The sequence below is a fragment of the Physeter macrocephalus genome, chromosome 1, assembly GCF_002837175.3.
Source record: "Physeter macrocephalus isolate SW-GA chromosome 1, ASM283717v5, whole genome shotgun sequence".
Classification (NCBI taxonomy): domain Eukaryota; kingdom Metazoa; phylum Chordata; class Mammalia; order Artiodactyla; family Physeteridae; genus Physeter; species Physeter macrocephalus.
The window spans coordinates 24,918,964-24,942,575 of record NC_041214.2 but is presented as its reverse complement, the minus strand read 5'-3'; the positions used below and the strand labels follow the sequence as shown (position 1 = coordinate 24,942,575).

The 23,612-nt window shown below is 40.5% G+C and overlaps 1 protein-coding gene across 1 annotated transcript in view; it reads right to left on the bottom strand.

Annotated features, from left to right (window-relative positions):
- The window catches only part of SLC9A9 (solute carrier family 9 member A9), a 563,642-nt gene that overhangs the window by 252,324 nt on the left and 287,706 nt on the right, over window positions 1–23,612 (bottom strand). The window contains exon 9 of the mRNA XM_024131833.3: window positions 11,404–11,492. Coding sequence (XP_023987601.1) covers window positions 11,404–11,492 — 89 coding nt within the window. The remainder of the gene's footprint in view (window positions 1–11,403; window positions 11,493–23,612) is intronic.

Genomic DNA, 23,612 nt, shown 5'->3' with positions numbered 1-23,612 from the left:
GGTTAAGATAAGACAAAAATTAAGAGAAGGCTTTGAATATTGTTGGCAAGAAATGTCATGGTGAATTAATATGGATCCCCAAAATGTTGCCTATTGGGTAGAGATGGACAGTCCTGGCAGGTGACTCAGACATAGAGCCTTTTATGATCAGGATGAAGAAGCAGAAGAAAACAACAGTAATACTCAATTACTCTTAGCTACATGGAGTACTGATGAATCCTGAAGAAAGAGGAAAACAAGAGCAGCAAAATGGAATAAAATATCTGTCACAAGATAAAGAGGTGAATAGGATAGAAAACGTGACAGCATCGCTACTTTGGTGGAGACAGAAAAGTCATTCTTGGTTCTACCTATCAAGGCCATCTCCGGTTAGTGTTAAGGCTGAGAAAGGAAAAGAAGAGCAAAGGGAGGAGTGTTGCTCGGCAAGGACAGGGTTACTTGGGTTCACTGTCATCTACGAAGGGGACAGGGAGGAAGAAGCGAAGCCCAAGGAGAGGAAGAAAATGACAGTGATAAAAGGAGAAAGGAATGAATTAGAGAACATGGTAGTAGAATAAATAAACAAATCCAAGTGCTGTTTCTTAAAATGATCAGTATAGTATGCAGTTTCATAAATTAAAGAAGGAGGAAAATACATACACATCACTTTCTACAGGAAAAGTCTATAATCAAATATATGAAAAAGACATTAAAATAATAATGGGTTATGGGGCACAACTCTATCCTTTGGGTGACCTTTTTAACTTCTCTAAGGCTTGTAAAATATGATTAATATTATTATTTACCTCATGAATTTTTTGGTGAATTTTAATTGGAATAATTTATGTGAAATATATATTTATAATGCCAGGTAACAGTGTTCAACAATTGTTATTAAAATTTTTGAAAAGCTGGAGAGAATAGATGGTTTACTAGGAAAGTAAAGTTGACTGAGGAAGTAGAAAACCTAAGTATTCAATCATATAAGAAATTGAAACCATAATCAAAAAAATCACTTCCCCAAATGGCATCAGGCTCCATGGTAGTTTTAAAATATGTTCACAATTCTTTGAAACTCCTCCTTTCAAGAGGTGGAGCTTAATTCCCCTCCCACTGAGTGTGGACTGGTCTTAGTGACTTGCTTCTAACAAACAGAGTATGGCAGAAGTGACAGATAAAGAGCATTGCTGCTTTCTTCTTGCTCTCTCTCTTTCTGGTTTCACTTGCTCTGGGGGAATGTTACTTTCACACCATGAGGACATCCAAGCAGCCCTATGGAAGGCACATGGTGAAGAACTGAGGCTTTCTGCCAATGGCTATGTGAGTGAGCTATGTTGGAGGGGATCCTCCAGGCCCAGTTGAGTCTTCAGATACTGCAGCCATGGCCAACAGCTTGTCTGCAACCTCATGTGAGACCCTGAGCTAGAACTACCCAGCTAAGCTGATGCTCCTAGACTCTGATCCCTCAAAAACAATACAAAATAGTACAAGTTTGTTGTTTTAACTGATACATTTTGGGGTAACTCATTACACAGCAATAGATAAGTAATACACCAAAGGTTGCTTTTTGGAGGTGGGTATTGCGTATTTTTAGCTTGCAGGGCATATCCCTTGAGCATTGGTCTATGCCCAGGTTGGCCCCTGGGTTGCAGAACTGACTCTACCCCTCAGGTCATCGAACTTCCTTGGGCTTCAGTTTCCTCCAACATAATTCTGGGTTTAAAAGTTTATCTTTATATTCCCACCTTGCTCTGAACTTCTTAGATTTTATGACTTAAAATTCTCAACTGCAATTATATACTATGATAAACAAACATGTGTGGTTAAAAGAGCAGCTAAAATTTAATCGAGGAGTTACGGTACCTTTATGTTACAGCTTTATCAGAGAAAAAAACTTAACATGAAAAATTTTCAAGGGAAAGCACATCTCATGTCTTACTTAGCTTTATTTCTCCCTGGGCCCCAGTACCCGACATATAGGAGATACCTACTACAGAGGGCGCCTAATGGTCATTTGTGGCCCCTACTATAATCCAAGTTGGTTGTGGCATACGGCTTCTTAACTAGGGGTTCACAGACAATAATTCTTTCTGGGCACCGAAAGTACAGTGTGTTCTTGCCATTATATGGGAGCTCCACTCTCATTAGCATTTAAAAGAGAACACTTATTAGCTGAACTACTAAATGTCCTTTATACAATATAATGAGTTTCATTGGAAAGAATCACCAGCTTAGCTAAGGAGAAATTTAAACACTTTGCCATCATTTATGAATTCAACCCTTCTAGGATGGTATTTTTAAATGTACTTTGAATGAAGGGAAGAAGAAAAGTGGTAGAAATCTTGACAAAAGAAATGTAATTAGAGTTTTTTAAAAATGGCAATTCTATGCTTTATGAAGATATCTTTGATCTTACTTCTCAGAAGCCAGGGAGACAGGGGCATTGTTACCCCCGACTTTCTCTCTACTCTGTGCCTCAGAACAGGTAACTGGGATGAAACGAGCTTACTTTTGTTAAAAGTGATGGAGAAAAATTGCACAAAACCATAATCAAAAACCACTGTAATGCAAATCAATAAGGCAGAGGCACACTGCAGGAAACAAGCAATGGAATTATACTTGATCTTTCTTTCAATATCTCAAGATTACCCTAGACATTTGCTTTGTACATCCAACTCATTACATTTAAATTAATGCACCATATCAGAATTAAATAAAACTATTAATTAGCATACATTGTTTCCCCTCTCTATTTTTTATCTTGGAATGTCAAAGGTCATAATTCATTCACTCATTCATTTTTTTATTTATTAATTCAGCAACGCCTAAGTTCAAGACAAAACTAAATGGTAAATTTCCATAAACTTTTCATATAGACCACAATATCCTAAGAGAGTAGACAGGACAAAAGTATACCTAGAGCCACAGAAGGTTAAGATAAATTTAGATGTTACATATGTAAGCATTTATCAAAAGGAAGTGTGGTGAGCAGCGAGACTGATGTCATGGGTTGATGTCATTTCCTTCATTATCTTTGTAAGGCACAAATCTGATTATTATCATCATCTCTATGTCTAAAAGCCTTAAGCAAGTATGAGCCTTATAGAATATAGTTCTCCTAAACGTAGCACAGTGAGACACTAAAATGTCCACCTGAACTCGCCTCTCCATTTTAACCCTCAACCCTCTCCCACACCTTTCCCTTTCCTGCTCCACGACCTATACCAGCAGCCCTAACCCACCCCTATCTACTTCCCCAAGGCAACCTGAGCCCCAGGCAGAGTGTGCTATCTCTTTGTTTCTAGGACTTGTCAAGATCATTCTTAGTTTTCTGCTTTTGCATACTCTTTTCTCTTTGTTTTCATTTCCCATAAAATCTGCGTGATAACCTCCTAATTATCTTTTTTTTTCCTTTTTTTTTTTTTTTTTTTTGCGGTGCGCGGGCCTCAGCCGCTCCGCGGCATGTGGGATCTTCCCGGACCGGGGCACGAACCCGTGTCCCCTGCATCGGCAGGCGGACTCTCAACCACTGTGCCACCAGGAAAGCCCTCTCCTAATTATCTTTATAGCCATCTCTAAAACACCCAACCCACAATCAGCTTCCTGTGAACACCTTGCCTCCAGGGAGCAGTTCAGTCCCCTGGTTGCCTTTTTTTTGCCTTTGTCTCCCTGGGTTCTAGCATGGTGCCTGCCATGCAACCATGTGGTGCTTAGTCCACACTCAGTCCACGCTTGAAATGAAAAGCTGGGAAGCCCTTCAGTCAGACCCTGACACTGAGTGGTAGCAATGTAAGCTTTGTTCTCTCCACCCCAAGGAAGCACGCCTTCTTTGAAGAACCCATTACAATCACTCACGTAGGAACAGAGAATTTTTCCAGGAAAAAGTATCCAGCCCTCAGTGAAGCTTTTCACCCCAGGATAAATCAAGAACTTTGATGTTCTACAGCTTCATCCTTGGATTTGATTTGACAGCTTATTAAAATGGTCTACCCAACGATTTGTCAACAAGAGCAATGGCAAACTTTGACTGCTCCTCTCATCTCTATGCATTGCACTGTAATCAAGGGATCCGTGACCATCCCAGTCTGGAAGAGGGAACCAGATGCGTGTTGTATGCTCTATGTCAAGTCAGAGAATTATTAGGTTTACAGCATCCTCCTTGAAACCCAGTCATATAGTTCAGTCATTCATTTTACAAATGAGAAAACTGAAGCTCACAGGTGTTAAATTAATTATCCAAGACCCCACCGTTAGTTGTGGAGATAATGGGCACACTCCAGCTTTCTGGACGCTCGCTTAAGTGTTCTTTTCACCACACCATCTGGATTCCCCCACATTCCTGTTCCTTTTCTTGAATTTTTTTTTACAAAGTCATGCACAGCACATCTAATTTGGCTCCCATTGTCTTTTTTTTCTTTAAATTGGAAATTTAAATTTGCATTGCTGCTTTTCCATTCAATGGTGATAAACACTCAAAATATCATCTGGGGGGGAATGGAAATAAAATAAGCATCTGGAAAGAATGTGCTGTAATGAAGATGCCATTGTTTGCCCATAAATGCTAGGCAAAGAATCTGGCTTTTCAAAAATAAATGCACGAAAACATCTATGTCCATCTCGATCTATATTTTAATAAAAAAATTAAAATGCACTGAAAGACTTTCAAAGATGACAGAATTAAATATAAGGTAAATGACTAATTAGCTGAAAGGATAATAAAGATAGCCAAACATTCATTCATTCATTCACTCATTCATCTATCCATCCACTCAAGGTTTACTGAATAAATGATGCTAAGCCCCCCAACTGCTACTAAACCCATTTACTAATCAAAGAATAGTAAAAGGCAAAATAGTTTGAACTACAAGTCAAAAAATCTAAGTTAAAAATTTCCCTCTGCCACGTGTAAGTCTTGGCAAACCCTCTAATAACACACGGTCTTCTACTCTGTATTATTCCCATCAGCATACAAAAGTACTGTTATTTCTCCCATCTTAAAATAAAACGATTTGTCTTCCGGCCTCACTTTTCCCTCCAGCTATCATCTCATTTCTTTGCTCCCCCTCCTTTCAAAGACTCGTCTATACACACAGTTTCCAATTTCTTTCCTTCCATTCTCTCTTGAACCCATTACGTTCAGGCTTTTACCCTGACACTCCACCAACACGGTTCTTATGACGTTCACGTTCTTCCCCTCACTTGACCTTTCAGCAGTATTTGGCACCATTCATCATGCTCCTTCTGGAGACTCTTCATCTGACTCCCAGGACACCATACTTTCTTGGTTTTCCTTCTCCCTACTGGCTTCTCCCTCTCGGTCTCCTTTGCTGGTTCCTGACTTCTTACCACCATTGGAGTGCCTCAAAGCTTGGTTCTTGGATGTCTCCTCTAGTACTTCCTTAGAGATCTCATCCAGCCTCATGTTTTCAATATCATCTCTATCCTGGTGACTTCTAAAATTATACTTGTAGCCCAAACTTCGCTCCTGAACTCCAGAATTCTTTGTCCAACTGGCTATCAACAGCTTTGCTTTGTGGACTAATACACATCTCAAATGTAACAAATCAGCACGTGGTTGTCGATTGTCCCTCAAATGTGCTATCTTGAAATCTTCTCCAGTTAATACATGACACCTCCCTTCTTTTAAAATTTAAATCGTATCATGCCATGCCTGAACTTAAAAGCCTCTGGGGTTTTCCCACCTTGTTCAGGCTTTCCTGGACACATCCCTTGTCACTGCTCTGATATTGTCTTTCGTGCTCTCCCCTGGTACACTTCACCTCAGCCACATTGGTCACCTTGTCCCAGGGTGCCATTGTGTCTGTGGTTCCCAACTTCTGAATAGCTCTGCCCCAAATGTCCATATAGCTCCCTCTTTTCTTTCTTTCAAGGATCACCTTCTTTTTGAGGCCTTCCTTGGCCACCCTGTTTAAAGTAGCAACCCTGCCTTCCCATATACACACACTTCTTCCTCCCTTCCTTGCTTTATCATTGGCCTTATAACTTACCGCGAATGCTCTGTATGTTTTGCTTATTTATTTTGACTACTCCAAACTCCTCTACTAGCAATTCTTTTTGATTCACTCTTGTATCCCAGCACCTTGAAGAGCGGCTGGCACAAAACAGGCTCTCACAAAATATTAGATGAATGAATGAAGGTAATCAGTGATAATAAGAAGAGCTACCACTTAGGTAGAGAAGTAAGTAAAAATTAAATAAGTACTTTGTACATGGTAATGCATCATAGATGTTAATTATTTAAATTAACATTGTACACCCATGTGTATCTGTAGAGGTAATTTTTAGGTGGAAACTGCAGGAAGGGAAGGAGAAATTCTAATTAAAAGGGATGGTAGATCTGTGATAAACCATAATGGAAAAGAATATGAAAAAGAATGTATATATATGTATTACTGAATCACTGTGCTGTACAGCAGAAATTAACACAACATTGTAAATCAAATACACTTGAATAAAATAAATTAAAAAAAAAAACCCAAAACCTTGGAGGGAAAATTAAAGGATCCCCTTTAATCTTTAAAAAAAAAAAAAAAAGGATGGTAGAGAAGTACATGGTTTTGTAAGTCAGCCTTAGGCCAGGAAGAGACAGCTGATGGAAACACCCTGGAATCTGGCCCAGATTATCAGCTCCCAGGTCTGCCTAGCGGGTGAGGGCATGAGGGAGGAAGGGGTTGAGAGGCAGGCCGGGACTTGTGTGAGTGGGGTCAGGAGGTCGGTATGCAGTCTTCTGTATGCTTCAGCTTGAGACCTCTAGGCTCACAGATTGCCGTGTGCTCATGCCCATCTCGGGTATCTCTAATGGTTCTCAGTTTCTAGGTCAAGAGTCAGGGCTTGCAGTATTTGTCTGTCTCTAGGGCTAGATGTGCACACCCTAAAGAAAGCAAACCGCTTTGAGTCCAGGGAAAGGGTTGCCACGTATGTTCATATACTCTTTACTAGAGTGCTTTGCTATGAAAATAGAAATCCTCATGGTGGGTAACAGCACCAAAATGTCTCTATTATGCTGCTCTGTGCCTAGCACACAGTGATGCTACAGGTTTCTTCATGGCTTGGAGTGAAAATCAATTCACCGGCATCTAGACGGTCATTATCAGTTACAAAACATATTTTAATGAAAAACTGCAGTTTTAAAAAGGCACTCTAATTCTTGAAGCTACAAAGGATATATTAATTCTCAAAAGTCTTTGTATCCAGATATAGATGTTTCATTAGCTGATCTAGGCACAGTCCAGGAATAAAATTCTTTTGTAAATCATATTACCTAAGGATTTTTTAAAAATATATACATTTATTTATTTTTGGTTGAGTTGGGCCTTCCTTGCTGCACACAGGCTTTCTCTAGTTGCAGTGAGCGGGGGCTACTCTTCACTGCGTTGCGCAGGCTTCTCATTGCTCAGTAGTTGTGGCGCACGGGCTTAGTTGCTCCGCGGCACGTGGGATCCTCCCGGACCGGGGCACGAACCCGTGTCCCCTGCATCGGCAGGCCGATTCTCAACCACTGCGCCACCAGGGAAGCCTATAACTAAGGATTTTATAACACAAAGTTGATTTTCGTTGATTTTTTTTCCTACACTTCACTAATTGACTTCCTTCACTCCCGTTAAACAGTCCTGGGGACAGAGGCAAAGAGGCTATTTCTCCCACCGACAATGAACACAACTCAGTGAGATGCAGAGGAAGATAATGTATTCTGTAACCATGTGTTGTCATATAATACTTTCCAAACCTTTGTCCGTTTCAAAAGGAAACAGTCACAATCTCTATAATACCTGCCTCAGCTTTTCTTTACAATTTATAATTGGTTTCCCACATGGAGTTTAAACTTTGCTTGCTACATTGTTGCAGATGTGGCCAAGGACTTCTGATCTGTGAAGTTCATTAAAGTACTTGATCTCATTTTTTTTTTTTAAATGGTGACCTCGGACTCTATATGCTAGAGTGGGGAATATGTGTGTAGATGTATGCATATATATTCATGTATACATATGCACAGTTGCTATGTATGCATATATTGAGAGAAAAAATAAATAGAAAATGAGAGATCCTGAAAGAAAAAAAGTGAGAAAGGTATGAGAAGGGAAGGGAAGGGAATTAGCATTCATTAAGCTCCTACTATGAATCAGACACCCAGGAAAGAAGGCGATGGGGGGAACAGAGACGGAGGGATGCAATTATCAGGATGTTAAAGAATGAACTTGTAGGGCTCGTGCCCGGGTCCGGGAAGATCCCACATGCCGCGGAGCGGCTGGGCCCGTAAGTCATGGCCGCTGAGCCTGTGCGTCCGGAGCCTGTGCTCCGCAATGGGAGAGGCCACAACAGTGAGAGGCCCGCGTATCGCAAAAGAAAAAAAAAAAAAAAAAAAGAATGAACTTGTAAAAATCTCCTTCCCTAAAGGAGACTGCTGTAAAAATGGATGCTGGCAGCCCATCAGGGAGTGCTTGTCAAGCCATTCAGAGGAGAACAGAAGGTTGTGGGGCACTGATTTTGGCTTTGTCTCCCCTAGGTGCTGGGCTGCTGTCTCACCATGAGATGAGTTATCTTTGAAGTTCTGCTGAGCAGTCTAGATAGCGTGACTTAAAAGTGCAAGTCCCTAAACAGAGTTCAGCCTTTCAGAATACAAATGCTCAGAGAACCATATGAGGTCAGGAAAAACCAGCCCAAGATATTTCCTTTTAAATTCTAGAGAATGCTAGTAGTTTCCATAATTAAAAGGATCCTAGGAGACTATGTATTGGAAGATTCTAGGTACTGGTATCAGTTTTTTGGTTCGTTTTTTAAAAATTGGGGCTCCTTAAAATGTCTGTAATTGCATCTTCTGAGTCCTCTGATGGGCAGAGATAAGGGTGACCTTGCAGAGTCCCTGCTGGGTAGGTGGGAGATGGGCTCAGGTCCAGCTGAGCTTGGGACATGACAAAGAGAGAAGGATGAAAACAATAGCCATTTTACAGAGCTTTAAGGTAAGTCTTCGAAAACTGTTTAGGAATGCCTAGCCAATCACAGGTTTGCTTAGATGTCTTTTTGGGTTTTTTCCACTCTCACTGCCCCAACATCAGATGTTCTCAGCATCACTGGGCTTATTATAGGAGTCTATCTACCTCCATTTGCATTTTGGGATAGATTGCAATAATTTGGTTCTATTCTTCATAATTTTCTATATCCATGTTCCTTGTCATGTAACTTTACAGTGCTCTCCCACTGTGAGCTAGTGACCTGCTCAGCCCCTTGACCCTGGGCTCAGCCATGTGATTTTCTTTACCTATAGGATGTTTAGGAAATGTGATGCAAGCAGCAGCTTGAAATGAACTGGCACACGGGGGTTTGTTCTTCTGCCAGGAGAAGCATGACAGACACGGGGCACTGGTTAAGGTGCTCCAGACAAGCCCACTCTAGCATACAGCCCCACCAAACCCACAGACAGTGAATCATCCTAGTTGAGACAAGTAGAGCCACCCAGATCGACCCAGATCAAAAGAGCTAAGCCCTGCAGATGCACGATAAATAAGTGTTTATTGTTAAAGGCCACTGGGGTTGCTTGTTATACAGCACAAGCTAGTTGATACAAGTGCCATTTGATCCACGCTCTTCTTGTCTGTCAGTTGATATTTCTAAAATGGAACTTCAATTATCCGAAAATTACTCTACTTAAGACACTTCAATGACTTCCTGTTATGGGCTGAGTGATGTCATCCTAAATTCATATGTTGAATTCCTAACCCCCAGTACCTCAGGATCTGACCTTATTTGGAAATAGGGTCCTTGAAAATGTAATTAGTTAAGTTGAGATGAGGTCATACTGGAGTAGGGTGGGTCCCTATTCTAGTATGACTGGTATCCTTATAAAAAGGGTAAATTTAGAGACAGACATGCTCACAGGGAGAATGCCATGCGAACATGAAGGCAGAGATTAGGATAATGTGTCTACAAGCCAAAGAACATCAAAGATTGTCAGAAAACCACCAGAAGGTAAAAACAAGGAATAGAACAGATTCTCCCTCAGAACCCTCAGAAGGAACTAATCCTACCTATATCTTGATCTCAGACTTCTACCTTCTAGAAGTGTAAGACAATAAATTTCTGTTGTTAGAGCCACTCCCCATTACCTTTAGGTTAAAGTCTAAACTTCTTCACAAGGTATGAAAGTCCTTCAATAAGCTGGTCTCTGGCTGTGTATGCAGTCTCATCGCATACTATATTCCACTAACTTCAGCCTTACCCCATTCACTAGCCACATAGAACTATTTAAAGTGCTCCAATAAACTGCTTCAGAGCTTCTGTCCATGCTACAACCTTGGCCTCGAATGCCCTTCCTGCTACCTTCTCATCCCCCACTGGATCCCACATCTTTTTTTTTTTTTTTTGCGGCACGCGGGCCTCTCACTGCTGTGGCCCCTCCCGCCGCGGAGCACAGGCTCCGGACGCGCAGGCTCAGCGGCCGTGGCTCACGGGCCCAGCCGCTCCGCGGCATGTGGGATCTTCCCGGACCGGGGCACGAACCCGCGTCCCCCGCATCGGCAGGCGGACTCTCAACCACTGCGCCACCAGGGAAGCCCCCCACATCTTTACCTAATTAACTTCCCCCCACATCTTTACCTAATTAACTTCTATTTGTATATCAAGCTCCAGATTGGGCTATCATCTCTGGAAACTTTCTCTTCACCTTCCCAGTCCTAACCATGGAGGAGGCCCTATCGAATTCTCCCCAAACAACCTATAGAGACATTTCTATCTCAGTACTTATCACACTGTGGATAATTAATTGCTCACTGCACATCTTTATACTCCTCAACAGACTTGATAATGAACCACTTAAAGGCAGGGTCATATATTTTCCGCCCTTTTATTCCTTGTACCAAGCACAGTGCTTGGCACAGAGTGGGGGTGCAGCAAATGTTTGTGGAAGGAATCTGTGAGTGTTTATGCGCCAATATCAAAACAGATGTGTTTCTGGCATATGGGAGATACATTCTGCTTATGTGACAACTGGCAGTTGAGTTTACGTGGAGGCAAAAGCCCCCAATCAAAGACCAAACATTACTTCCTTATCCTTCTTCATTTCCTTCTTTCTATAAAACTACCCAATCTCACATGCTTTATAATGCTTTTAGATGTAAGTGACTGTGAATTATTACTGACGGTGGGCCTTTCATCTTCAAGACTGACAGTCTACGTTCCACATTTCTCAGGAGGGAGAGACTAATATAACCATATTTTTGCTTACCAAGAGAATTGTTAATAGTTATCCTGAAGAAAAAAAAAAATCTATAAATAGCCAACCTATAACAAAGCCTTCAGCTTACTGTCTTCCTTTACTAATGCAATTCTTTCCAAGTGCCCTGCCAGAATTGCTACATAACCATTACACTGAGAAAAGAGACAAAGCCTGTAGTGAGTTTTTTCTTTTACCTGTTTAGTCCTCATTTTGGAATCCAACGACAGATTGTTGTAGGTATAATGTGCCTGTGTGACTCCACAGAAGAGAACAGCAACTATCCCTGAAATTTAAAAACATACCAGTCAAAATCAATTTTCTTTCCCATCTAAGTCAAAGGGGTAGGGCTATCCCAGCTGGAAAACAGACTATCAGTAGAGGTATCAGGTAGAGTTAAAACAGGTATCAGTAGAGTTAAAATTGCTAATAATTATGGTGATGAAACCTTTGGTAAACCTGCTGCTTACTTTAAACATGGAACTTAACAGGATTAAAGTTAAAGAAAAGCATTAAGAAGTAGATTCTTCCTGGGGATAAATGATTCTCTGGTCATGAGTTAGGAAAGTTATACTTGGAAACCCATGAACAAAAGACTGTATAGTCAATTCCAGGCCTCTCACAGCTAGTGCCAACTACTCGGCTGCATTTTATACTAAATGCTGGCATATTTGCTTAGACATTTGCTCTCCACTGTGTACCTTCGGGAGCCTGAGAAGTTCCTATCATACCATAATTTAGTATTAAAAACCACGAGTCATAAACTTAAGACATCTACAAGGGTTCAGCTGCCTCTGCCAATCCTCCTACTTGCCAAGCCCAGAAAGAGATCCTTGTCTGCCTCTACACCTCCTCGGCAAAGCTGGGGGCTTTGTCTTTCTCCTGCTGGATAATCTTGTGAACACATCCAAGGGACACACTCCTTGAAGGTAAGCTGGTCTGTTCTTGTGTGCTTCTTATCCACAGTCGGCCCTCAGCTGCTTCTTGGCTGGTTGCAGGATTTATTTCTTAAGCCATCATTATACCCACTTTTAAATGCTACATGAAGCCACACATACACTAGATGCTGCCTGGGGACAGAGGAGGAGCAACCATGGGACAAACGTGTTATTTGTCCCTGGGCTCTGTTATTCTCTGTGTTATTGCCCCTGAGCTGGGGTGGGGAAGTGGTGGGGGCTGCATGCTCCCTTGGATTAAAGATTTGATGAGCTATGGGAAACTGGGAATAGAGGAGGGCGTTGGGAAAAACTCAGGATGTCAGTGGTGTTCAAGCCCAACCGAGGGGATTGAATTGAATTGTAAACAGCAGACTCTTTCCAACTAAAAACACCCATAAATTAAGTGCTGATGATTCTTAAGAGTATAGAGACATGTGAACTGAATACTGACATTTCAAATGAAATAAAATTCTGCAGTAAAGAATTTTAAAGAACCAAGCATATTTTTTATATGTACACTGTATGCTTCTATTTATATGTCGGTTATTTGGGGCGTTGGCTTTGGATAAAATATTGCTAAGACATATTTGTCTAATACACTTACATCACTTATTTCCTTTTAATATTATGCTTCAAACTTTTAGGCAAAAGAATAAAAACAACTAGGAAATTGTGCCAAGAAATAATATATGCAGTAAGCATTTATATAGTTGCTTTGGGTAACTTTTCAGTTTTCTAGCGTCTCTTCAGAAATTCAGAGAAAAAAATGCTTATGAAATACTATATTTCACTCTTCACAGAATTTCTATTAAAAAACAACCAGTACCAGGGAAACTTTGGGGGTACTGAAGTACTTCAAGGACTTCGAGGAACTAGGAGGATTGCCATGCATGTTGTTTTGTCATCAAGTAGTTTTCTTTCTTTCTTTAAAAAGGCAATTTATCTACCTATGCTGATTCAGCAGTCTGTTAGAAGTTTTTCTGGGTGAGGTTTAGCCGACCTCCCACTGCTGTGGAAACGTTTTGACTATATATCGATCTGCGGAGAAGTAGTGAATAAAAAGGGAGGGGCGTGTGGGTAGTGCACAAATGCATTCTGAGCACAAAAAGAAGTAACAAAGAATAAAGGATAGGTAAGGGCCCTAAGATCGGCTGAATGCTTATTGTGGGCAAGGAACACACTTGTTTTATTCACATCATCTCATTTATTTCATTGATTTATTATCTCACAACAGGCTTCACACAATTCACCAGCCCTTCCCGCTCTCTTCCCCTTCTCAGTCATAGCATCTCCATTCTTCCTGCTGCCCAGGCAAAAAGCTCTGGGAACACTCTTTACTTCTCCCCTCTCTGTACGTCAGCAATGTTGTCGACTGGTCCTTCAAAACCTACCCGGCACGCCATCACCTCTCAACACCTCCGCACTAACACGCTTTTCTAAGCCACCATCATTTCCTGCCTGGATTCCAGCAAGAGCTTCCTAATTGCACCTCCGACCCCGTCTCCCTTGCTGGCTCCCGACAGACTACCTTCCACCCAGCAGCGCTAGTGAATCTTCTAAGACAATGCAGATCACGTCAGTCCTCTGCTCCCAGCTCTGTAATGGAAACCCATAACAAGCAAGCCCTGTAGGATCTAGTCCTGCTCTCCCCCGCCCCACAGCTCCCTGACCTCCGCTTTTACCATGCCCCCCCCCTTGTCACACACCCTCTTCGTCTTCGCTAAGCAGGTTCCACTGCAGGGCCCTTGCATGTCTGGTTCCCAGTTTTTGCAAAAGTCTTCTCCAGACATCCACGTGGCTCCCTCCTTTCCTTAAGATGTTACATTATCAGACTGGCCTCTGCTATACACTCTATAAAAATAATCCCTCTCTCGTTCTCTACTTGCCTACCTTGACCTATTTTTTTAATATTATTTACTGCCACCTAACATTTTATATATTTATAGGTTTATTTTCGGCCTTCCTGCACTGCAGTGGAAAGCTCAGGGAGCGCAGAGTGATTCACTGGTCCTCAGCCATTAGAGCAATGCCAGGCACATGGTAGGCACTCCACATATTTGCTGAATAAATAAATGCACACTCCCGTCACCAGGTAACAAGAAACCAAAGTAATTTACTCAAGGTCACCTTGAAAGTGGCAGAGCTAAGATTCAAAATGCCACAGACTTCCCGTACTTTTCTGCCTGTATTAGACCCTCCAGGAATGTTTTAAGGTAATCTTAAGCCATCTAAAAAATATCATTTCTGATGTCCCAGGGAAAGAGTCAGAGATCTGATGATGAAGATTTATACCTGAGTTGGCTGGACATCTCCTTTGAGGATACTTTCTCCAGTAGCTCCATTGGTTTTCCCATTAGAACACCAATAGGCAAAGTTTCTGCTAATATTGTTTTGAGTTTTGTCTACAGATAAGTCACACAAGCAGCAAACAATGGAGAGTCTGCCTACATGACCAGAGTCTTGGTGTTGTAATTCAAATGAAACAACAAAGCTGATCTGACCCTTAGTATTAGCATACATAATCATAATTCTATAGCTTGGTAATTAATTAACTCGCACAAATTGATACACATCTCGAAAATGTTTCACCCGAATACATCTATTAGCTATAAAATTCTCTGCCATCTAAAGAGATTCACAGTTGCCAGTTTTCTACCTTACGAAAATATATTTTAATCGCCACTATATTTTTGCATACCTGTGCCTGCTAGCCCGAGTTGTACCACTGCTATGTGAGGCCCTAGACCACTCTCTTACGTGCTCTGATCTCCGATTCCCAGTTGTAGAAAGGGGGGGAGGGGGCCTAAGCGTTCCTCGTGCCAGTTTGTGAGCTGGTGTCTCAGTCCCAAGCCCGCCCTCCTGTGCTGGCTCTGTGGTCCTGAGGCTGGGGCTCTCCAGACTACATCTGCCTCTGCCTGGTGGGCTCTGTCAGTATAGAGCCCCAGGAGGACAGCAGGACGCAGGAGGGGAGAGAGGGCCTTGCTCCCTCCTGCTGGCTGGCTGCTCCTGTCAGCTGCATCTTAGCAACGGTTCTTCACCACAGCGTTGGCAGTTGGTCCCAGCCTTGTTTTCTCTTTTTGTTCTTTGTTGTTTTCCTTCACTTCCAGACCAGCCTCCTGGGACCCCCCTCAGAGAAAGCAGCAGCAGTCAGGCAGTGTCCTCAGAGGTCTGAGCCCCAGCTCCGTGGTTCCTTCTTAGGAGCTTCTAGATTCTCTTCCCTTTGCTCCTCCAGTCCAAGGGGTCACACTTGCTTCTTGCAGTGACTACCTCTGTGTTGCCTCAGTGCCCCTTTTTTACTTTCGCAGCTCTTGCTAACTACAAAAATTTTTTTTAATTATATTTTTGTGTCTTATTCTCCATTTTTTCTTTCTGTGACTTTCTAGAATTGACATGATTCCATGAAATAATTTTAGGGTCATGGAACAATTATCTATTAAGAAGGTTTGAGGAGTTACAAATTTTTTTCTTTATTTTAAAATTATTTTTTAATCCCAGAAACACTAGAATATAAAAGAAATTCGTTAACATGGAATAAATTGATGATATATTTTACTATCAAATCATTCAAAAGTTATTCTTTCCCCCCTCTAAAAACCAAAACAAAACAAACAAATTGCATCCTTTGATCAAAATGTTATTAAACTGGAAATTAACAAAAAGCATAGCTACATAAATGTCTCCATTAGAGATTTTTAACTGTATTCTTTTCAATAAAATTGGAGTGGAAGAGGAAATCAAATTTGAAATTTTAGCTTATGTAGAGATAAATAACAGTAGTGTATAGTACATTTCTATCAAAACCAATGGGATAAAACCAAAGGATTATTCAGAGGAAAGGTTATAGTCTTACATGCATTCTATTAGAAAAAAAAAGGAAAATAAATAGACTATTTACCTAAAGAATCTAGACAAAAGACATAAAAATGGAACCAAAAACAGTAGAATTAAAAACTTAATAAAGAAAAATGAAAAAATACAGCCAAAGAGAACATTCCTAATAACCATATGGTTCATGCCTCTCGGGCCTTGGGGTCCCTCAGGTGTCCAGCCACCCCAGGCTGCCGTTCTCTGGCCGTGGCTGCAGGTATGCAATGGGTGATGTTGGCCAAGGGCTTCACCCACCTAAGACTCAGTTTTCTCATTTGGACGGGGCCCACCTGTCTCACAGGTCTGTTCTAAGTATAAAGCAATACAATGGATTTTAAAATGATTTGTGAACTAAACACTAACAAGTAAATATAAGGTTTTCCTATAATTACTAGAAGTAGGTGAAAGGAAGAAGATGTGAAAAGAAGGAATGACTCAGAGAAGCTCATTACAGGTCTAAACACAGCAACACTTCCTATTCAACAAGTTGCTGGGGGAAGAAATACAAAACATCTAGCACGTCTCACACATTTTATGTCCTTAATCGTTATTTGTTGCCTTCCCTTCCACATCAACTCCTGCAACAAGGAAAAGCAGGTGAAAATGTGTGCCTCACTCCTAGAAATCCAAACTTAGACAATTCTCAGTAATACTACAGTTAAGGTATCAGATTTTTGTAAGTTCTCTCTATCTACTGAGATATTCAATGAGGAAAGCATGGGTTATGGATATGGGGAATGCAAGGATGAATAAACCCAGTCCTAGACCTCAAGTAGCTTTATGTCTCCTACCAGAGACAACACATACACAGAGATATCTAAAAGCAGGTAGAATGAAGTAGGTGATAAGAAAATGGGAATTCTGAGGGAGTGATTTCTTTCGGGCTGGGGAAAGTGGGAGAGAGATGGGGAAAGTTTTCCTAAAGGACACAGAGGCATTTAGGTCTTGCAAGATAAGAAGAATTTGGAGGTGCAGGGTCGGGGGTAGGGAATTCAATGTGAGTGAAGGACGAAAGCTAGGAAACTATGTGGCATGTCCCAGGAACATGCAGTTTACCTGCACACTTTGGGTTTGAATCTGTTATAGGTTAGGGAATAAATACACGTTGAATTAATTAATTACATTTTTCCAAATACAAAACTTAGAAGAAACATCTAATATGCTCTATGTTTAAAATGATCAAACGATTATAAGTATGAAAGTATTTCTCTTACATGCTGTAGTAGTCCTAGTATCCATAAAATAGAACTATGAAACATCTAATATGTTGATCTTCTGCTGGCAAACATTACTGCATTTTCTTTCCTAACTGAGGTAAAATCTGATCATTCTGCTTCCATCTCTTCTGAAAACCACAAGTGGTCATTAAATGCAACTATGAGGGTTGCATGTCTAAGGTTTTGGTTTCAAGTTGTATTTATGGGGCCTTGTAGCAATGACGAGTGGAACCAAGTACATACATCCAGATCCACAGGGAGGGAGCATGCTCAAAAATATCTGAGAACTAAAATAGATAAGGAGCTCTGAAAGAAATAAAGAAGTGGCTTAGAGAAAATAATAATAAGAGTTTCTGACTCACGTGTGTGCTCAAAATTGCCTATCAGTTTGCATAGTGAGCTTTCAGTGGTGGGCAAGATCCCTGAAGAGCTGTCTGCAAGGACTCATTTGTGCAATTTTGAATAAGAACTAGAACCGATACTTCATGACACTAACCAAAAGAGCTGTATGATAAACCACAAAGAGGTACACAGTTAAATTCAAATTATTGGCAAGCAAAGAAGTTTAGGAAACAGCATGAGGAGGTCTGTAATTCTTTGGGAAGAATAAAGATTCTGCTGGCAAGTAAATTCTTTCCAGAGAGATCAATTTTGAGAGGACAGTTAGCTCCTTTTGGTTAACAGAACACTGTTAACAGAACACTGTTCTCCGTGATTCCCACTTCTGGACCTTCTCAGAAAGCATTAGTGTTACTAATGCTTGTGTACATACAATATTTAGTAACATTAACCTATGCTTACACACATCGCACACAAGCCTATGCTTACATGACATCAAGGTTCATTGTGTGGTTGTAAATTATGTAAGAAAAAATGTACTACAGTGGGTGTCAGGAGACCTGGGATCTATCTGGCATAGTTCGGACACTTAACTAGTTGAATGACTAATGCAATTCAAATTCATTGCCTGGTCCATTGTTTTCTTCTCAGAGAATTAAAGAAGATGGTCTGCATTAGTGTTCTTTAGATTGGGGTATGCAAGAAACCCACTGAAGGGCAGAAGAAAATATAAGAACTTCATAAATTTTTTTAACTTTTTATTTTATATTGGAGTACAGTTGATTAATAATGTGATAGTTTCAGGTTCATAACTTTTAATTAGGACTTTTGTGTATTTTAAGGTAAGTAAGTACCATTGTGGGCAAAAAAATACGCTGGTGTGCAGATAAGTGCATGATAAAACTATCTTATTTTATTTTTTTATGATAAGGGTCAAGAAACTGTGGTAGATACTGCTCTAGATGATCCAAGCACCTTCCCATCTTAAGTGTCTGTGATCTGAATTGCTGTTTTTACATTTGCTTCAAGGACTGCATATATGGAATTGAAGAATTACATGGGACCCCCACGGCCTCATGTGGACTTCCTGACAACTAGATTACTTTCTCGACCTAGATCTCCTCAAGGGCTGCGTCTATGACCTCCTTCTTTGTATTGCTCCCGATCTCAAAACAGTTCCCAGTAGACATCAGACACTCAAATGCAGGTCTGTCAAAGTAATGAATCTCTATTTCAAGAAATATTTACCTGCTCTAAAAAGAGAACGAAGGAGAAATTATTTTTGATCCTCACATACAAATAGATGTTTATCTGGATTTATTAGTGGCAGAGTCTATTTTCTTCTAACATTTAAATTTTCTTATTCAAGACTATTATCACGTACGGCCTCTGCTACTGATAACATTATTCAGTAGTCTTTTCCTCATTAAAAGTTGATGAAGACTTCAGATACAGAAGCTGAAAAATAAACATCTGTCATATGGAGCATGATTTTCTTTGACATTAAATGCAGACTTGAGGGGTTTCTAAGACTGGAGAATATTGTGGTTTTGGACAGGAAATATTGATTATATCATCAGAACACAGAAAGAGAGCGAGTGAGAAAGAAAAAAATGTGTCTTGCTCTCAGGCGGCACTCTGAGGGGCTTTAAGGTTGATGGGTTATTTTTCCATGCCACACTTTTATTTATTTTTGATCTAGTAAAAGGAGACGTTTCTGACAGGTTTCCTACCACCACTGCTGAACGTGAACCTGGAACTGAGAAGTCAAAGATTTAACGAAATGGAAAACTCCTTCAGGGAATAGGAAGGATTCCAAGTTTGCAAAGAATACAATTACTGTCTAGTTTACTATATTTGGCAATGCTACGGTTGGCAGATGAACGATGAGTCTGTGGGATACAAGAATATCAATATAGAAAACAGGACAAATCTATGTTCTTCTTTCTAGATCCTCCAGTGCAGAGGGTAGGCATGCATTTAAGATTACTTCCTGTCTGTGTTGCAAGGTTTATACATTTCCATTTAAAACAAAAAATTCCTTAAATAATGTAGTAGTGAGTACTTATGCAAATTAACTTGAGGTCTGGAGGAGAAGAAAAATATCCTTTTGTTTAGATCCCTGGCTTTCCACCTCAAGTGTTGGTATTGTCAGGTTTACTCCTTCTTTTCAGTTTTCATTTCCTTGGAGTCGCTTAATACATGTACACCAACATCACCTAAATCTCTAATCAGCAGCCTCTTCCCAGATATACATGTCCAATTGACCACTGTACCTTTCCATGTAGAAGTTCCACACTTGTATAGAATCCAGAAGACTTTCAAATGAACTAATTTTTGTGTCTCTCTTTCTGCTACATGTATTCACTCACATTCCCCATTTTGGTGAAATGAACCATTGATCCATTTGATATAATTCCCAGTATCCTCAACTCCTCTTTCTCCTTCAAGTGTGTTAATCATTCGTGCCATCTATCTTCTGAAAGTTTTCTACAGGCCTGTGCAGGACATGAGCAACTTTCTCTTTTCCCTGTGGCTGCTGGCACCGTGAGGAGATGTTAAGGAAAGACAGAAAACATTTACAGTGAGGAAAGCAGAGGTAAATTTGTCCACTATTCAAGTTACATGTGCAAGATTGTTTGAATATCGAAATGATGAGCTATTTGGTTCAAGAAAGTGCAGGTGTGAGTTAATGAGTTATTATGCTAGGAGATGTACTTTACACCTGTGTTTATTGAGATGGCGTCCTGGCGTGTTTGCCCTTGGTTCAGCAAGCTAGTTAATAAATCCCCTTGAGAATTTTGGGTGTCTATTGCTACAGCTTGAATGCCTAATATTTTGAGCCTCTGGCTCTATTTTTGGCTTGGAAAACACTCAGTGCACCTCATTTGTTGGTGAATTGTTGGCTAATTAAGTTGGATTCATATGGTCCTGTCAATATGAAAGCAAGAACAGTTTGAAGCTGAGATGTCAGCTAATGACATGTATTTAGAAGCTAAAACTGGCCAGATTTGATTTGAGAAACCATTCAAACTAAGTCCCTCCTGGTGATTTGTTTTATTTACTGAGATCTAGAAATATACTTCCCATCCAGTCATGCAATGCATCAGTGGCAAGCCAAATGGAACACATTTATCTCTGAACCAGAAGCCTTCTTAAGAGTTTCAGACAAGTATTCGCCAAGTCGAGAGATGATGGAGATGAGAAGTAATGAGCCAACTTACTTACTCAGATCAAGTAAAGTCTCAATGTGTCCAGTAATAGTCATTTCGTTTGGAAATCTTTCCTCGTCTGTTGCCAAAAAGAAAGACATTCCCAGTTTCCCTTTTTCCCGACTACTTATTCTACAAAAGCCTTTCAAGAGCTGACCTGACAGATAAGCAGGACCTGAGCTTTCAGGTGTCAGCTTTTCCTTATCATGACAATGTAATTAGGCCCTTGTCATTTGAGACCAATGGGGGAACAAGGCTGGGTGATGGCATTGAGGTGAATTGACTGTTTATGTTGTGCTTCATGTTTGTGAGTGCTGAGTTCTTCTCTCGTTCAGACATCATGGTCAATTCCTTAGTGAATGGGCCAGAGAGGCATTTGTTTTTACCCTTCTACGTTCAAAATTTTTTTCAGAGTCTCTTACTCTCTAGAGTCAGACTACAAAGCCCAATAGCATTGCTTAGTACGGTAATCAGGACTTTTTTTCTTTCAGATTTTTACACGTTTGTTTTCTTAGATGGAAACCGTTCTAAGCTGAGTAAATAGTGGGCTATACCGTTTAACTTTTTGTATGAGAAAGTGAGGGATGCCAATGGCCTCCCTCCTCCTCCTTCACTTCCAGCTGACATAAAATATGCCCCAGGAACCTAAAAATGGAAGCTGCCTTTATTACAACAGTGCCTGGAAGCAGAGAAATCATTAGATGCAGTGTCAATGTTGCCATTAGAAATCTTACTCTTTGGGTGTTTAATGACAGTCCCTGAAAGTTTGCTTCTGGCAAAAACCTGACCCCCAAAGTCTCAGCTGGGAAACAGATTATAAAAATGAATTTTCAAACCACCTGTCCAGCTGTGCTTTTTGGTTATCTTTATAAACTGAAAAGCAGCTTCTATGACAGGATTCAATGCCACCAGAGATTATGCTATAAATAATACTGCTGAATTATTTTCAATATTCAATTCAAAATAATGGCTCAGTAACCTAATGACTTTGAGAAAATAGACCAAGAAAAATTCTACTTGATCAGAAATTAGGTATGCATGTGTACCAGGTACCTGACAGAGAGAATACCTCAGGTCATGTATTTACTCAAAACCCACATTTTGTATGTGTGCCATGTCCTTCCACTACAAAATAATAAAATCTTTTTACCTCAGCAGTCAAGAAAACTGAGATACCAATTAACAGGGTGATATTCCTATCCCTCAGCAAGTTAGCAGAAGAACTAGAAATCCGAGACATACCCCTTAGTGGCTGATTTTGTAATTAGGGCAGAAACTTCCATATACATTCTCTTCCTTCTATGCGCTCCCAGCTTGTGAGGACTCCCTGAAGTCCATTTCTATCTACACACCCTCATCTTCTAGAAAGACTTCTCACTTGCATTTGATATTCTGCCCAGTCTTCATAAATAAAAGTTTGCTCAGACAGCACTTGTACATTTCCAGTAGCAGAGCATCAGACCTTTGGGTAATAGAAATGCCAACCTTCATTTGCATGTCTAAAAGCCACTTGTTTCCATAAAACTAAGTGCTTCTGTGTGACTATTGAACATTTGCAGGTGCAATTTCTAAGAGACTGAGATGAGGAGGCTGCAAATGTGGCCCTTGAAGTAAAAGATGTTCAAAATAAATCAAATGATCATCATCAAATTAGTAACAACTAAAAGTGAAAGCAGCAAATGTGGTCCTGAGCAAGCCCCGCCCACCACACTGAAGTGTTCATAATGAATCTTATAAGGAGGCGAATTGAAAAAGAATAATGAAGACTGTGGAAACTGTCTTTGTAAGCTTGATTCTTTTTGTTCGTCTATCAGTATGCACCTGGCATGAGATGGTCCCAAGCATCCTAGCCTAGAGGCTGTGCTGTCTTTGAGCCTCTCCTCCCTTCTGAATTGTCACCAAGTTATGCAGCTTCTTTTGTTGAAATACCTCATAGATTATTCCTTCCCTTGTACTATTTAGATTTCTTTGTTTGCAAGCAATAAACACTGATTCTGGCAACTGTAATCAGAAAGGAATTTATTGGAGGGAAGAGGCATAAAGGCAGCTCCAGAGATCTGTGGCAGGAATAAATAGAGGGTCCCAGTAGGGTTTTGCTGTTGGAAAGTCTGGGTGCCAACAGTTGTATATACTTCTAACTCCCTCCTAAAAGTTCATATCACAGGGAAGGAGTGTCTGTTTGACCTAGCTTCAGATGCCCCTATTATCTTTGGCAGGGGAGGGTGGGGTACCTTGGTTAAGAAGATGGTATCTGATGGAAGAGGGGAACTTCCCCAAATAACATCAGGACGCTATTCTCAGTGAAAGGGAGAACGGGTGCTGGGCAGCAAAGCCGACATATGCCCACCATATTCTTTTAGATTAGGCTCTTGTTTCCCAAGGTCTCCATGTCTCCATTTTAACCTAAGAGTTCGGGAAATGAAATTACGGATTAATGTAATTTATGATATATCCTTTCGTTGATGTATGAATCTGCTCTGAAATATCCTGACCGGTGGACGTAAAGAATCTACAAGAATATTATCAGGCATAAGGCACTCACTAACTCATAAAACAGTCTGTTATTCAGATTTTAGAAAATTTTCCTTTTGTTAAGCTAAAATCATTCATTCCATTGCTCAAAAGATATTGAATGCCTAGCATGCTTCAGCCACACTGCTGGTGTTGATATAGTCCTCACAAACCTGATAGTCTAATATAATTTTGGCCCATCAATCCAAATTCTACACATCAGCTATGGTTCTATATTTCAGAACTGCGGAGAGTAAATCAAATAGCATGGTGAGGTCTAGATGCACATAAACAAACAATAGCCTTCCAGAAACTATAATGG